Here is a 14,891-nt window from a genome sequence, read left to right on the forward strand (position 1 = left end):
GATAAAAGCAGTTTAAGGCTCTATATATCAACAGAGCTTGGCTGCAGTTTTATATACATGCACTAGTTTAAATCTCACAGCGATGTTGTGTAGTAGTTAATGCATGCTGCTGTTAACTTGCTTATACAACACTGACTGTTGCACTGTTGAATCTCAGTCATCAGTTTATGCTTTTATACTCCATTTTTTGACATTATTCAGCGACTGCCATCTGGGCAGAATTAGATGTGCGTTACATTTCAATTTAAACAACAATCCCTCAGGATTGAACCCTTACTTTGATCTACTCAACTTGGGATAATAATAAGTTGGGACATCATGTGAAATTGTGTACATGGTGTTTACTAGTCACATGTGATATAGGGCTGAGCGATTTAGCGCATGGGATTGTCATGCGCATCTCGTCAATGAAGCCGGTTCCTTGATCAGTAGTAAATTGCCATCACCTGCTTACAAATGGAGTGCCATTTGCTGTACAGGGGTGCGTTTCCCAAAAGCATCGTTAGCTAACTTTGGTCATTGTCAACATCGAACTCTATTGGTAACGACAGAACTTGCGACCATAGTTTCTTTCGGGAAACGCACCTCAGAGGTATAGTTCACTGACAAGCTAGGCAATGTCTCATTCATTATCGCAGGTGTTATGTCCACGATATTGAATGCGATATTGCCTAGCTTGACAGCAAACTTGGGAAAATTGTATTCCATTATAGTTACAAATTACTTCATAAACAAAGTATTAAGTAACTTAATCCAAGCACCAAAATATAAAGGTTTCCTTCTAAAAGTAACCTTTGTTTCCTTCAAGGGTAGTTCAGGCTGCTTTCCAAAGCTAAGGTAGCTTAATTGTTGCCTCATGAGGCAATGACCTCGGCGACATGAAGGCAGCTCCGGAAAAAACGTTTTCAGACAGACTTCATAGGCACCGTAATGGAATTCAGTTTGAAATATAAACAGAGAGCGCCTATGTGATTTCTAATCCTATATTTGAAAACTACAATACTAATTTCTCACCAGAAATGCAATCAAAAGATGAAAAAAGTGTAAATCAAACTTTATTTACACTAAATTTGTGCTTCAGCATTTTTTTTTTTCGAACTCGACCAGGCTCAACCATTCACATTCAATGAGACAAGATAATGAAAGTATTTCAGGAGTCAGGAAGTAAACCAAACTTTGGATTCGGACGTGCCTTGATGCCTTCCTGCTTTAAAAAGCTGCCTCCGAAAGAGCTGAAAGAGTGAGCAGATTGTAGACGTGTGTTTGCACATACATCAACAGGTGGCTCACGTGAGTCATCACCGGCTTTACTGCGGAGATGCACATAAAAATCCTGTGCCATGTTTGGCCTTCATTATTAAATCCACTTTTAAACATTTTGTTCAATATTCATTTTTAAAGGAACAGTATGTAGGATTGTGGCCAAAACTGGTATTGCAATCACAAAACTTGTGGCTAAAACTGGTACTGCAATCACACAACTGGTGGCCAATACACAAAATGACAACGTAAACATCAGTTGAGGGCTGCAACTCCACTTTTTAAATGACAATATCCTGGCCAGACCACTGTTGTCAGTGATATAAGTATTTGAAATAAAAATGATTTCTTAATGTCTAGTGAAATATCAGGGCCATTTTACGATTAATTGATATAAATTTCTTACATACTGTTCCTTTAAGTGTGTTTTGCTGATTTACATTGTTTTATCCGGTATGTCTTTTTTATCCTGTATAGCTGGTAGAGCCTTGCATTAGCACGCAAAAGGTCATAGGTTTAAACCCAGGAAACACACATGCTGATAAGAATGTATACCTTGTAATACACTCTGGATAACTTTAGGTAAAAAGCATCTGTCAAATGCATCAATGTTTTATTCCACTCAATACAGCAAGTACAGAAATAATTTTATGATGAATCTTTATGCTCACCAAAAATTGTATTTGCTTTTACAAAATGTGAATTTAATAAATGTTATACTCTTAACAGGCACCTTTAAGAAACTTTCAAAAAAGTTAATTTATAACTGTATGTGTTTGTGATGTTTTCTTCAGTGGGTAGCCAAGGATACAAATCAAAAGGGGCGTACATCACCTTCCCTATAAGGGACAGCCATACCAAATACGGCCTTGTGTCTGTTTCTCATTTCTGACTCTCTTTTTTCTCTCTGTGTGTTTCTTCTTCTCTCTTCCCTTCATAGGAAAGTGGGAGGCGTGGAAAAATTTAGATGGCTTTTCTCCAGGAGTCTTGGAGTTGTGTGTTCTGTCCCAGGCTGGAGTGAGTGGTACTGCTCCTCTGGAGAGCACGCAGTCAGTTAAACTAACCAGCGTCTCCAGGACCCGAGTTAATTAGCATCATCCTTGCCTGACGCACCCAGCACAGTTCACTGAGGGGATTACCAGGAAGATAATGACCTAAGAGTTGTCTTTTTGCAGATATTTGAGAGACCGTAGAAAATCAGCACTCGGAATTCTGTATTCCAGAGGTAAGAGATTTTTTTCATATTCTTTATGCATTTGTAAAACGAGCATTTGTGCATGAGTGCAATGGTACCGGATGGTGTTTTTAAGTGTGGTTTGTTAAATGCATTATAAAAATGTTAAAAATGCATTTTACTAAAGCATCCCGCACACACCCTTTTCTCCACTGTAAGTCTTGGTTTGTTTGTATTGTTTGTTCAATGAACATAACATAAGCGGTTTTGCATCATAATTATGGTTTTGTTGTAAAGAATAGACGGGGTATGGCAAATTCCTGTGCTTTGAGAAAAGGAATGAATTTTTAGTTGCAGCACAGGAAGAGGAGTTGGAGAATAAGCAAAGTGCTCTGATAAGAGGGATATATAAGGAGGGGCTCTATTCACCCAAACTTCTCCAGAAAGCTTTGCCGTTACAGTTTGTGATCAAGTGTTTGTTTTTAGCCACAGTATGTGATTTTTTTATGGGCTAAAAGTGATTTTAAAGGTGTTTGTTAAAGGTGTAACATGCATGTTTTTTAAGATGTTAAGCTGAGTTATCATCCTAACAATCTGGTTGGGAAGTTGTGCAGCACTTTGTTTTGATTAAGATGATATCCAAAATTAGATATAAGTGGTTTGTTTAAACAGAAGCAAGAAGCAGAACAAATCTGGAAGCTCCAGTTTAATCATGCACTTTTCTACCAGCGTACAATACAATATATTCAAATCATACCACCTGCCCAGCACTGTAAAGCGCGGGTGATGTGAAACACTTTTTCCACAGTCACTGCCAGATGGACAAAGAGTGCTGGGAGAGTTAGAGCTTAGACATTAAACTAAGGCGAAGCAGTACCAGATGTGGGCCCTTGCAAATACCAGAACCTCAGATACAGCGCAGTCCATTCTCAGACTTGCTGTACATATACATCCATACCCTGTATGAGCAGCGCAACTACAATCACCATATTTGTATGTACTGTGAATGAATTAAACATTGTTGGGTGACTTCAGTCCACCATTCTGAGAGAGACTATTCATGAGAGACTTTACATTACCATTTTTCCAATAAGCCTTTTCTTCACAATCCTGAAACTTTTTTGTCTTGTAATACTGGTCAATTGACATCACACATAACCTTCCGGGGTCTTGGGTTTCCCCTGTTGAGGCAGCTTTGAGCAAGACAGGCAAGGAGAAGAGCTTTTTCCCACTAATATCACTAGAGGACAGTGTTGAGATGCCATGTAAAACTTGTTGGGTTTTTCGGACTGAGTTTAGGTGGATATGCTATGTATATAATAGTACACTAATGCGATTTATATATGAATCTATTATTATATATCACTATTAACTAACTATTAACTACTTTTGCCTTAATATTATCCTAATTACTGCTTTTTTAATGCTTAGTAAAGTAGCTGTTACATTTAAATATTAAGGATTAAGAATATAGTTTTGCAGAATCAGGCATTAATATGTGATTTTCAAGTATTAATAAACAGTCAATTTCTCAGTTATATTAATGCTAATAACCAACCAGTTTATAGTGAGAACTGGAAACTACACTAGAGTGTTACCATTATACTTATAACTCACCAAAATATTTAAAGTGAGAGGAATACAATAAAAAAGCATGCATTTTAATGTTAGACTTTAAATTTTGATTTTAAATCCACTATTGTATTGTATATGATTGTTTTACAGTCCATACACACCATTTAGTTCCAGTAAATCAGCAGTGACTGTAATTAAATTACTGGGAAAAATAATACTATCCATTACTTTACTTTTAAAGGAAAAAGTTATTAAATTGCTGTAACTATTTACTAAGTAACTAGTTACACCCAATACTGAATATATGAGTATCATTAGTGTTCATTAAGTTTCTGAATCTTAAAAGCTTTTAATGAGTAATGCAGCAAATTATGCAGGAAAAACTCATTATTGTTACTGGTTTATGACTCTAAACTTTAATAACGGTTGGCTGCATAATTTTGTTTATAGACCAATTAAATGTTTATAGAAAATAGTAGAATGGGACAAAAAAAGACTAAGCAACTTTGTAATATCAATTTATTTGCAAAACTTTCCACTAATGCCAGTAAAATTAAAATTCTTTACTTTTACTAATTTTATTGATAAAGTTATCTTGTGGTAAGGTTAAGGTTTTGTTTAATCTTCCGGCAGTTTTATGTTAATTGTGCTTGTTCTATGCACAGTTCATTTTGAGTTTTTTCATTCAAAAACGAATCCATCTCTGTGTTCCTATTGCTTAGTTGGTAGATTGTTAGCAGCACAAATGTCATGTTTTTTCCCCAGAAAACACAGACTGACTTATAAAATATCTTGAATGCACTTGTAAGTCAATTTGGCATCCATTTTTTTGAAAATAGTCTCATTTTCCAGCTCCCCTAGAGTTAAATGTTTTTTACCATTTTGGAATCCATTCAGCCGAACTCTTTTAGCATAGCTTAGCATAATCCATTGAATCTGATTAGACCATTTAGCATCACGCTCAAAAATAACCAAAGAGTTTCAATATTTTTCCTATTAAAAACTTAAGAAAGACTCTTCTGTAGTTACATGACTAATGGAAAATTTAAAGTTGTGATTTTCTAGGCTGATATGGTTAGGATCTATACTCTCATTCTAGCGTAATATTCAAGGACTTTGCTGTCGTACCATGGCTGAAGGAAGCGCAATGATATTACGCAGTGCCCAAAAATAGTCCCCTTGGTAACTTTCAATAGCAGGTGTGCCTTTAAAGATCTCTAAAACCAATTACTTATCTTTTACTTATTTTCTCAATGCCTTTTATCAAATCTTGATCAATTTTTAAAAGTTGTGTTTTAAATATTTATTAAATTAGTTAATCTATTTATAATTAAAAGTATGACTTAAAGACATGTTTTATTGGATACTCACTAAAATGTGTCTAGATTGTTTGACTTTGGCCAATAAATAAGTTTTTGCGGATGGTTTTGCTTAGCATAAATCAAAGGGAGCTTTTATGGAGGCCATAGCTATGTCAGTTTATTTAACAGTAATGACACAAATCGAGTATTCTGGCAAAGTTGTCTCTTAAAATAAATATGTAAGAACCCCCAAGATTTTAATATTCGCTAGTATGGTAACATGGCAACCTACCACCAAAACTAATTTAGAATAATTTGTACTGTGACTCAAGGCTTCCTAGTTTAACTCTTGAGCCTGCTGTGATGGTAAGAACGGTATTTTCCTTTACTCACAGTTTTACAATAGACCCTTTCACACCCATAATGAGCTCAGTAGGTGATATTTTGTTTTCTTGTTCCTGTCCTTCAGTGTTCTTTTGCAATGTATTTTTGTTAATGTCCAGTACTCTGCACAGTGGTTTTAACTGGCAAGTGAGATATGTTGATGTGGGAACAAATCATTTTGAACTCCTGAAATCTAACAGCTGTGTGGATTTAGTGCATGGCGTGGAAACAGGTCACAAATCTCAATGTTCTGCCAAAGCTTCCTCTCCTCCTAAAATAAGTGTAAACAGTTATGTGGCTTTCAGAGAATGTTTATGCCATAATTAATGAGTTACGATGAAAACAAAAACAATTCTGTAAACAACTATACAGTAGGTGGCTATATTGATCTTTTTGAAATGTATCTTTCCTCTGTAGTTAAAATTTAATTAGCTAATGATTTTTAAAGTGTATAAAATTAGTTTCTCCACAGAATTGTAAGTAAAGGGTCTTATAAAGGCCTTGTGTGCTCCAGAGGTGTATTAAGTAAACTGTGCATTTCCTCAAAATGTAAAAGTACTTGTGTCTTTTTTCAGCTGTCCATTCCAATGTGGACAATGTGGAAGCAGAGGGTAGCACTATGCGCCCTTGTGGGTGTGATGGTTTTTGGCCTATTCCCAAATCTTGAAGCTCAGGATGGTAAGTTTAATCCATGTATCTTTTTCGGTATTGGTGGCAACACTTAAAGGAACAGTTTGTAAGAAATGTATATCAATTAATCATAAAATGGCCCTGATATGTTTCTAGACATTAAAGGAGACATATCATGCTAAATCCACTTTCTTGGCTCTTAAATGCATTTTGTTGTATATTTGTAGTGTTTATAAGTACATAAAAGTTGAAATTAGTCTCTTCAGGTGCTTTGTTGATATCTTTATATTCTGTTTTGGTCATATTTTCCAACCGGTTCTGATTTTTCTATTATCTATTACGTTTTTTGAACAATTACGTCACAGTATTTGCAGCGGAACTGCTAAATAAGGACATCGACTTCCAGCCCAACACTACGAGCAATCCGCCATTTTATATTTCTCGCTGCGATATTGTAGTCCAAGCTCAAGGATGCAGAAGTTACGAGAGCGTAAGAAATGTACTCACATCTGTGGATAAAGTCATTTTTGTGTGCCCGAGGCACTTTAAGGATAACTACTTCACCAATCTCCGCCAGTATAAAGAAGGATTTACCGATAGACTTCGTCTGATTGAGGGGTCAATTACTTCTTTCTTTGGAGACGACGAGCAGAGCACTTCGGTAAGCAGTTTATAACTTAAAGTAAAAAAGTAAAGTACACGGTGGTCATGGTTTAGCAGTGCTGTTTCTCACTCCGAAGGCTGCAGCCTGCGGAGATCGCTTTTGGGCATCAAGCCTGGTTTAAGTTAACTGAGCATTACATTTGCAAGTCATGAGCATATTACAACAACTTACGATTAACTAAGAATAATAGTAAACTTTATAATTGTTAATATTCTGAAATAAGACCGTCTTGATGACGCATGCAGCCTAGATATGCGACCTCCGGAGGCTGCAGCCTCACACCATTGCGATACCTCAATATGAAGACGTTGTTCTGCAGGTTCGTCGTCTTCATTTTCCTCTCAGTCCGTTTCCGACTCTGGCGCGAACATATAAGGCTGGATGGACAAGTCTTCCGTTGTTGACATTTTGTGAATAACGAGTAAATAAAAAGTTTCTGTGCAGCTAGATAATCGTATCTCTGCTATAAAACTACAAAAATGGCCGAACGGGGTGGAGTTTAACCGAGTGTCACCTCTGCAACCTGGAGAGGGGGCAGGGTATGACGTGCATTTAAAAAGACAGTACCAAAACGAGTTGCTCTCAGATGCACATCAGAAAAGGGGTAGAAAGGGGGCCTGTGGGGCTATAATAATGAGGAATTCAGACCCAAGCATTGCAGTTTCGCTTTACATAGACCACAAATAGATGATTTATATGTAAAAAGGACAGATTTAAAAGCATGATATGTCTGCTTTAAGAAATCATTTTCATTTCAAATACTTATATCACTGACAACAGTGGTCTGGGCAGGATATTGTCATTTAAAAAGTGGAGTTGCAGCCCTCAACTGATGTTGATGTTGTCATGTTGTGTATTAGCCACTAGCTGTGTGATTGCAGTACCAGTTTTAGACACAAGTTTTGTGATTGCAATACCAGTTTTGGCCACAATCCTACATACTGTTCCTTTAAAAGTGGCTTCGTTATTTTTAACCCATAATGGGTAAATATTGGACAGAACACGTGCTGGGTTAAAAATTACCCCATGCTGGGTTAAACATGACCCATAAAAACTGAGCAGTTGGGTTAAAACAACCCAGCATTGGGTCAATTTTAACGGTGTGTTCTGTCCAATATTTACCAATTATGGATTAAAAATAACCCAACCATTTTTAGAGTGAGTGCAAGCAAAAATGTATTCGAATAACTTCCAATACAGAGTGAATATAAAAGAAAGAAAAAAACATAAATGAGGTCATACTTTATTTGCCAAGCGCTATTATTAAACATTTAGGTTCTTTTTTATGCTAGGTTACAACAGCAGCATAAATGGTGATTTTACAAGACACTTATCACATCAGTGCTGGTCACTTTGGTGTAAGATAGCTTTGGTGTGAGATAGCACATCTGTGATGGTAAAAAAAGAAACATTGAGAAATGGGAAACTTGATAAATCAAACACAGCTGGTTACTGATTTAAATACTGTGAAGCCTTTCATTGACAAATACAAAATACCAGTGTTCTTTAAGATCCATTAAACTCTTTATGAATAAAAACATTCAACAAATAACTGAATTTTATGTTTTCATCATTAATCCTGATGGGACTCGAGAGCTACTGTCAGCATCAGGAACGGTCACAGCCAGTTTATATTGACCAAGGGTAATCCATGCAAAACTGTCCCAGAAATAACCCAATTAACTATTCCCCGCACTGTTAACATCACTAGTTTCATCACCAAATCATATTTGCTGCATGTTGTGATTTCTTCTGTTTTCTCAATAAGATAAGACATACTAGATTTACAGTAAGAATAAATTATAACACCCAAGTTCACAACCGTCAACTTCTCTCCAGTTATCTTTCTGTCTCACCATGATCCATTCATTCTTCTATCCATCCATTTCTTCATTACAGTTTTTATTTCTTTTAAGTTAGATTACAGAAGAATAATTCTTTAAAATATGAAGGATAAATGTGTCATTAATTTGTCTTTAAGACATTAGAGATCATCAGCAACTACTGATGATGGCTAACCACCCAACACAGCTTGTGTCTTGAGAGCTCAATGTCTGATTCTTATGTGTTCGTGTTCTGACTGTTTTCACTGTGTAACCATAAAAAAATGTCCCACCAAAATCAATACAGTGATGAACCTGTATGTTCTCATCTTTGTAATGTCCATGCACAAGAACATTATGCATAAATAAATTATAAATGCCAGATGAACTTGTCAGTACATTCTCTGTATTGACGTAACCTTATATTTGTTCTGTGCATACTGAATGTCCAAAGATGAGGCAGAAGGGTCATTACTGGTGCTGTTACCACTGAATACTGTAACATGAGTCTGCATGATCTGACTGAACACAAGAAGATGACAGTTGGCCAAACCGCATATTACAGATACAAAAAAACCTGATTAATTCTTCACAATTTTTTATGAGTATTATATGCAGAAGCAAGCATCTTTCTTGGTTCAGCAGACATGCAGTATATTGTTTTTGTGTTGTGTTTTTATAATGGATTGTAATTATCCATGATAATTGTTTATGCTTGCACCCCCCCCCCCTTTCCCTGCCCTACCCTATATTAACCCACACGTTTTGCATTATGTTTTGTCTCTCTATCCTCTCTCCATTTCTCCTCTCCAAGCCCCTGGGCCAGTCGACCTTGTGCTCTTAATTGATGGATCAGAGAACGTTGGAGCTGACAACTTTCCCTACATCCGCAATATGGCTGTCCAAGTGATAGAGGGGCTTGCCGTGGGCAAGGACGCAATCCGCGTATCCGTTATACTTTACGCTGATGACCCTGAGATTCAGTTCTATCTCAATAGCCATGACAACAAAGAGAGCATTCTCACTTCTATCCGGGGAATTGAGTACCCTGGCGGTATTGAGGCAAATCTCGGGAAAGCCTTGGAAGAGGTGACAAGCAGTCTGTTGGGTCCAGAAGTAGGGGGAAGGGCGGATGAAGGGGTGCCACAGACACTGGTGGTGATCAGTGCTGGGCAGTCCAGTGATGATGTCAGTCAGGGCGATAAGGACCTAGAGCAGGCCAACGTGTACACCTTTGGCATTGCTGTAGGTGGTTTTGATGCTGCCCAATTGGAAGCTATTGCTACAGACAAAAGTTTTGTTCTGTCTGCACCTGATGTCAGAGCGGTGGCAAACGTGGGTAACCAGATGCTTCAATACATTAATGGGGTCGCCCGGCGCACCATTGTGATTGAAACAGAGGTCATAGAAGGTATGTCATTACAGATTGGTGGATTCAAAAGAAAACTGAGGAGCAGGATCCAATAATCAGTAGATTAGCACCATAAAAAAAATTATATAAAGAAAACACAAAACTTTTTATTAAGTGGAAGGTGAAAAAGAAAACTTATATGTATGTATGTATGTATCAAATGTATGTTAAAAACACTTTGGTATAAGGTTCTATTTGTTAATATTAATTATTGTATTAACTAACGTTAACTTACAATTATTTATAGTTCTACAGTATTTATTAACCTTAGTGTCGATTCCAGCATTTACTTTTAACATTATACATTTTAACTCATTCCCCGCCAGCCTTTTTTTTAAAAGTTGCCCGCCAGCATTTTTTTTTTGTGATTTTCACAAAAGTTTAACAAAATGCCTTCCAGGAAACAAACAATAAACAAACAAGCAAATCTTTATTTTTTCTCTGTTTATTATCTCCTAAATGTGGGTAATTTTCTTCAAAAATAAAAAATTTTGAGCTGAAATAATTGCATTTTTGTGAAGGAATTTTGTTAGAGATCAGATTCAGAACGATAATCAAAACATACACAATGTGTAAAATTAACAAATAATTTTTTGCTTCAGTTTTTTTTATAAATTGGGTAAGAGCCCATCAGGAAACTCATCAGGAACACATTTTTTCAGCCAAGTAAATACAATGTAAAAAAGTATAGATTAAACACACTGTGAGACACAGAAATAAAAGTATCTGCCAAATGCATTAATATAAATAAAGACTTATTGGGGTGGTTTCACAGAGATGGCTTATCCTAGTCCCAGACTAAAGCTACCATTGAGCTAAAGTTTGAGCAGCCATTGTTTTGCTTAAAGATGCATGCCAGTATTGTTTTGCTTAAGGTATGTTTGTAAATACAACTTAAATGTCCTGATATAACTAAGGTCTAGTTCTAGACTAATCTAAACCCTGTCTGGGAAACTGTCCCTATATGTTTAAGGGGCGGTTTCACAGACATGGTTTAGATTAATCCAGGCATTAGTTAAATTAGGACAAACATACCTTACAAAAACAATACTGGTGTGCATCCTGAGACAAAATAATGGCACTGATATATGTTAAGATATGTCAGTGCAAGATGTTTTCAAAATAATGCAGCTCAAACATGGAATTTTAGTCTGGGTCTAGAATAAGCCCTGCCCAGAAAACCGCCCCTAAATGTTTAATTGAAACAATTAGAAGTTATGTTGGTACCTATGTTTAGATGGAAATGTTTACTTACAGAATAATCTGAATATTTTTGCATAATTCTAAGCTTTTATATTGTTTTTGGCAAGTATACCTTTACAACTTTCTAATCTAAATTGAGATTTTATAAAACAACAACAAAGATTAACCGTTTCATAACATGATTTTGATTCTTAAATGCAGAACCATTTAACACATTTCTCTTTTTTTTTTAGCTTCGGCTGTTGGACCAAGAGATATTGTTTTCCTCATTGATAGTAGCATGGGTTCCACCCTTATCAATGCAGTGCGAGAATTCATCAATAAGTTTATTGGCACCATGCCAATTGGCCCCAATCAGGTTCAGATCGGAGTAGCCCTGTTTGGCACTACCCCAAAGATGGAGATCAACCTCAACTCATTCAGTTCAAAAGAATCCCTAACCTCTGCCCTTGCCAGAATAAAACCCAGACCTTCCACTGATGTCAACATTGGTGCTGCCCTGGATTTCATAAGGACCGACATGTTTACAGCTGGGAGTGGGAGCCGCATTCAACAAGGAGTGCCACAGCTTGTGTTGCTACTGACTAGTAAAAAATCTAAAGACAGCGTCCAGCAGCCAGCTGAGGCACTTCGTCAGATGGGTGTACTGACTTTGGCTGCAGGGTCTCGAGCCGCTAGTGAGGATGAGCTCAAACAAATAGCTTTTGATGATAGTCTGGTTTTCATGCTCAGGGACTTCAGAGCTTTGATACGCAATCCCAGAGAAATCATCTCCCCTCTCTCTACATTATCTGGTGTTGTTGTGATAGAGACTCCAACTGAAACAGGTAACAATTAGTTCAATCATTGATTTCACTTTAATTTCAATCTTTGACATGGATTATTAAAGAATATTAAAGATATATGTCAATTACATAATGATGTTGTTTATTATGCCTTGTTTAACAAAACTATGGTCTCAAACTTTCAGACCCACTTGTGGAGGTCACTACAATTGAGACCCAAAAAGTTGTCAGAGACATTCTCTTCGTGGTGGATGGATCCGTTCATGTTGGAAATGCCAACCTACCATTTGTTCGAGACTTTATCACTGAGGTGGTGAACAAACTAGACGTACGACCTGAGCGTGTACGCATCGCCCTAATGCAGTTTGCTGAGAAACAGCGTACAGAGTTTTATTTTAACACCCACAACACCAAACAGGATGTGCTCTCTAGCATTGCTCAACTACGTCTAATGGGGGGACGTTCATTAAACACTGGTGCCGCTCTAGAATATGCCCTTAATAACCATTTCCAGGCATCAGCTGGGTCTCGTAGGGGGCAGGGGATCCAGCAGGTACTTGTGCTGCTGACAGGAGGTCCTTCACAAGATGAAGTCAAGAGAATTGCAGACCGTGTAGCTTTAGCTGGAGTTTTGACTTTTGCTGTTGGAGCTGGCCGAGTGGAAGAGAGATTCCTGAAAACAGTTGCTTTCGTAGAAAATTTGGCATACTTCAGAGGAAGGTTTAGCGAATTGTCAAGCGTGGTTGACGAAATAATGACACCTCTGATCACTGTTGTTGGAGAGACTGATACAGTTCCAATAGGTACGTTAAAGCATCTGTGAAAATTCATCAAAGACAGCAGGTGTTACATTAATAGTCATTTAGTTATATTATTAAAGATGCACAAAGTAATTTTCCACTTTTAAAGCAAAACTCAAACAAATTAGCGTCGCACACCTGAAGTCAATAGATAGGTGCGTAGGATAAGACGACAAAAAGTCTCAAAATGTACAAAGAACAATTCCCGCACACTATCTGCTTGCTGAAAAAATGTATTTAATTAAAGTTGCGTTGCAACGTTTCGATCAACTGATGAAGATCAGTTGATCGAAACGTTGCAACGCAACTTTCATTAAATACATTTTTTCAGCAAGCAGATAGTGTGCGGGAATTGTTCTTTGTCCACTTTTAAAGCAACACTATGTAGTTTCCATGTAAAAATGACTTACAGCTCCCCCATGTGGTTGAAAAGCGCAACAGTGCCTGGTATCAGACACTCTTCTGCAGGCAGGGGGAGGGGCGGGGCTGTGTTTCCTACCCTCCACCGCCACTTTCAGAGTGTGCTTGTAGCAGCTAGGAGGCTGCTCAGGTTGCAGCAACAGTACAATTTGTCCAGTTAAAAGTTGTTCTATCACTGAAATAATTTTAAAGACATTATTTAAAGGTAAAAAAACTACATAGTGTTGCTTTAAATGAAAAATTAAAAATGTTATATATACATATATATATATATATATATATATATATATATATATATATATATATATATATATATATATGTATGTATGTGTATATGTATATATATATATATGTATATGTATATGTATATATATATATATATATATGTATATGTATATGTATATATATATATATATATATATATATATATATATATATATATATGTATATGTATATGTATATGTATATGTATATATATATATATATATATATATATATATATATATATATATATATATATATATATATATATATATATGTATGTATATATATATATATATATATGTATATGTATATATATATGTATATATATATATATATATATATATATATATATATATATATATATATGTATGTATATATATATATATATATGTATGTATATGTATATATATATATATATATATATAGGTCATCTTTAACCACAAAACCAAAAACATTTTCTTGTGCTTTAAGTTTTAATTTATATGCTTTATGCTTGCAGATCATTCATTATTTTATAATTTTCAATTTTTTTACAGTGATTGAAACTTCTGGTGGTGAAAGAGATGTTGCATTCCTGATTGACGGCTCTGATGATGTCAGAGGGGACTTTAACCATATCCGTGACTTCATTTCCAAAGTCATTGCGCCTCTTGACATTGGCCCTGATAAAGTACGAGTCGCTGTGGTCCAGCATAGTGAAAGACCAACCCCTAACTTCTACCTGAACACTTATCAAACCAAAGATGAAGTGTTGAGAGCTGTAAATGGACTTTCTCTGGCTGGTGGCAGAAGTTTAAACACTGGTGCTGCCCTGACCTTCATGAAAAACAACATCTTAACACCAGGATATGGGAGTCGAGCAGCCCAAAACGTTCCCCAGTTTTTGATTGTTCTGACTGGGGGAAGATCAAGAGACAGCGTCAGGGAACCTGCAGTTGCTCTAAAGACTGAGGGAGTTGTACCCTTCGGTGTCGGAGTGAAAAATGCAGACCGGAAACAGATTGAGGCCATATCGCACAATCCATCATTTGCTTTCAATGTGAAGGAATTCAGCGAGCTCAGCACTGTTAATGAAAAAATCAAGAACTATGTGACTCTTCCAAAGGCACAACTAGAGGTCGTTCTAGAGGAAGGTAAGAACAATTCGCTTTTAATATTGCTGTGGTTGATGTGCTTGATCAGGCAGCAGTGTACTTG

The 14,891-nt window shown here is 36.4% G+C and overlaps 1 protein-coding gene across 1 annotated transcript in view; it reads left to right on the forward strand.

Annotated features, from left to right (window-relative positions):
- Positions 1-2,258: 2,258 nt before the first annotated feature.
- Positions 2,259-14,891, forward strand: part of LOC135733123 (uncharacterized) — a 64,960-nt gene continuing 52,327 nt past the window's right edge. The window contains exons 1-6 of the mRNA XM_073812017.1: positions 2,259-2,485; positions 6,270-6,372; positions 9,626-10,222; positions 11,659-12,252; positions 12,396-13,013; positions 14,231-14,827. Of these exons, the coding sequence (XP_073668118.1) occupies positions 6,282-6,372; positions 9,626-10,222; positions 11,659-12,252; positions 12,396-13,013; positions 14,231-14,827 (2,497 nt within the window). The 5' untranslated portion in view covers positions 2,259-2,485; positions 6,270-6,281. The remainder of the gene's footprint in view (positions 2,486-6,269; positions 6,373-9,625; positions 10,223-11,658; positions 12,253-12,395; positions 13,014-14,230; positions 14,828-14,891) is intronic.

Source organism: Paramisgurnus dabryanus, chromosome 15 (assembly GCF_030506205.2).
Source record: "Paramisgurnus dabryanus chromosome 15, PD_genome_1.1, whole genome shotgun sequence".
NCBI classification, from domain to species: Eukaryota; Metazoa; Chordata; class Actinopteri; order Cypriniformes; family Cobitidae; genus Paramisgurnus; species Paramisgurnus dabryanus.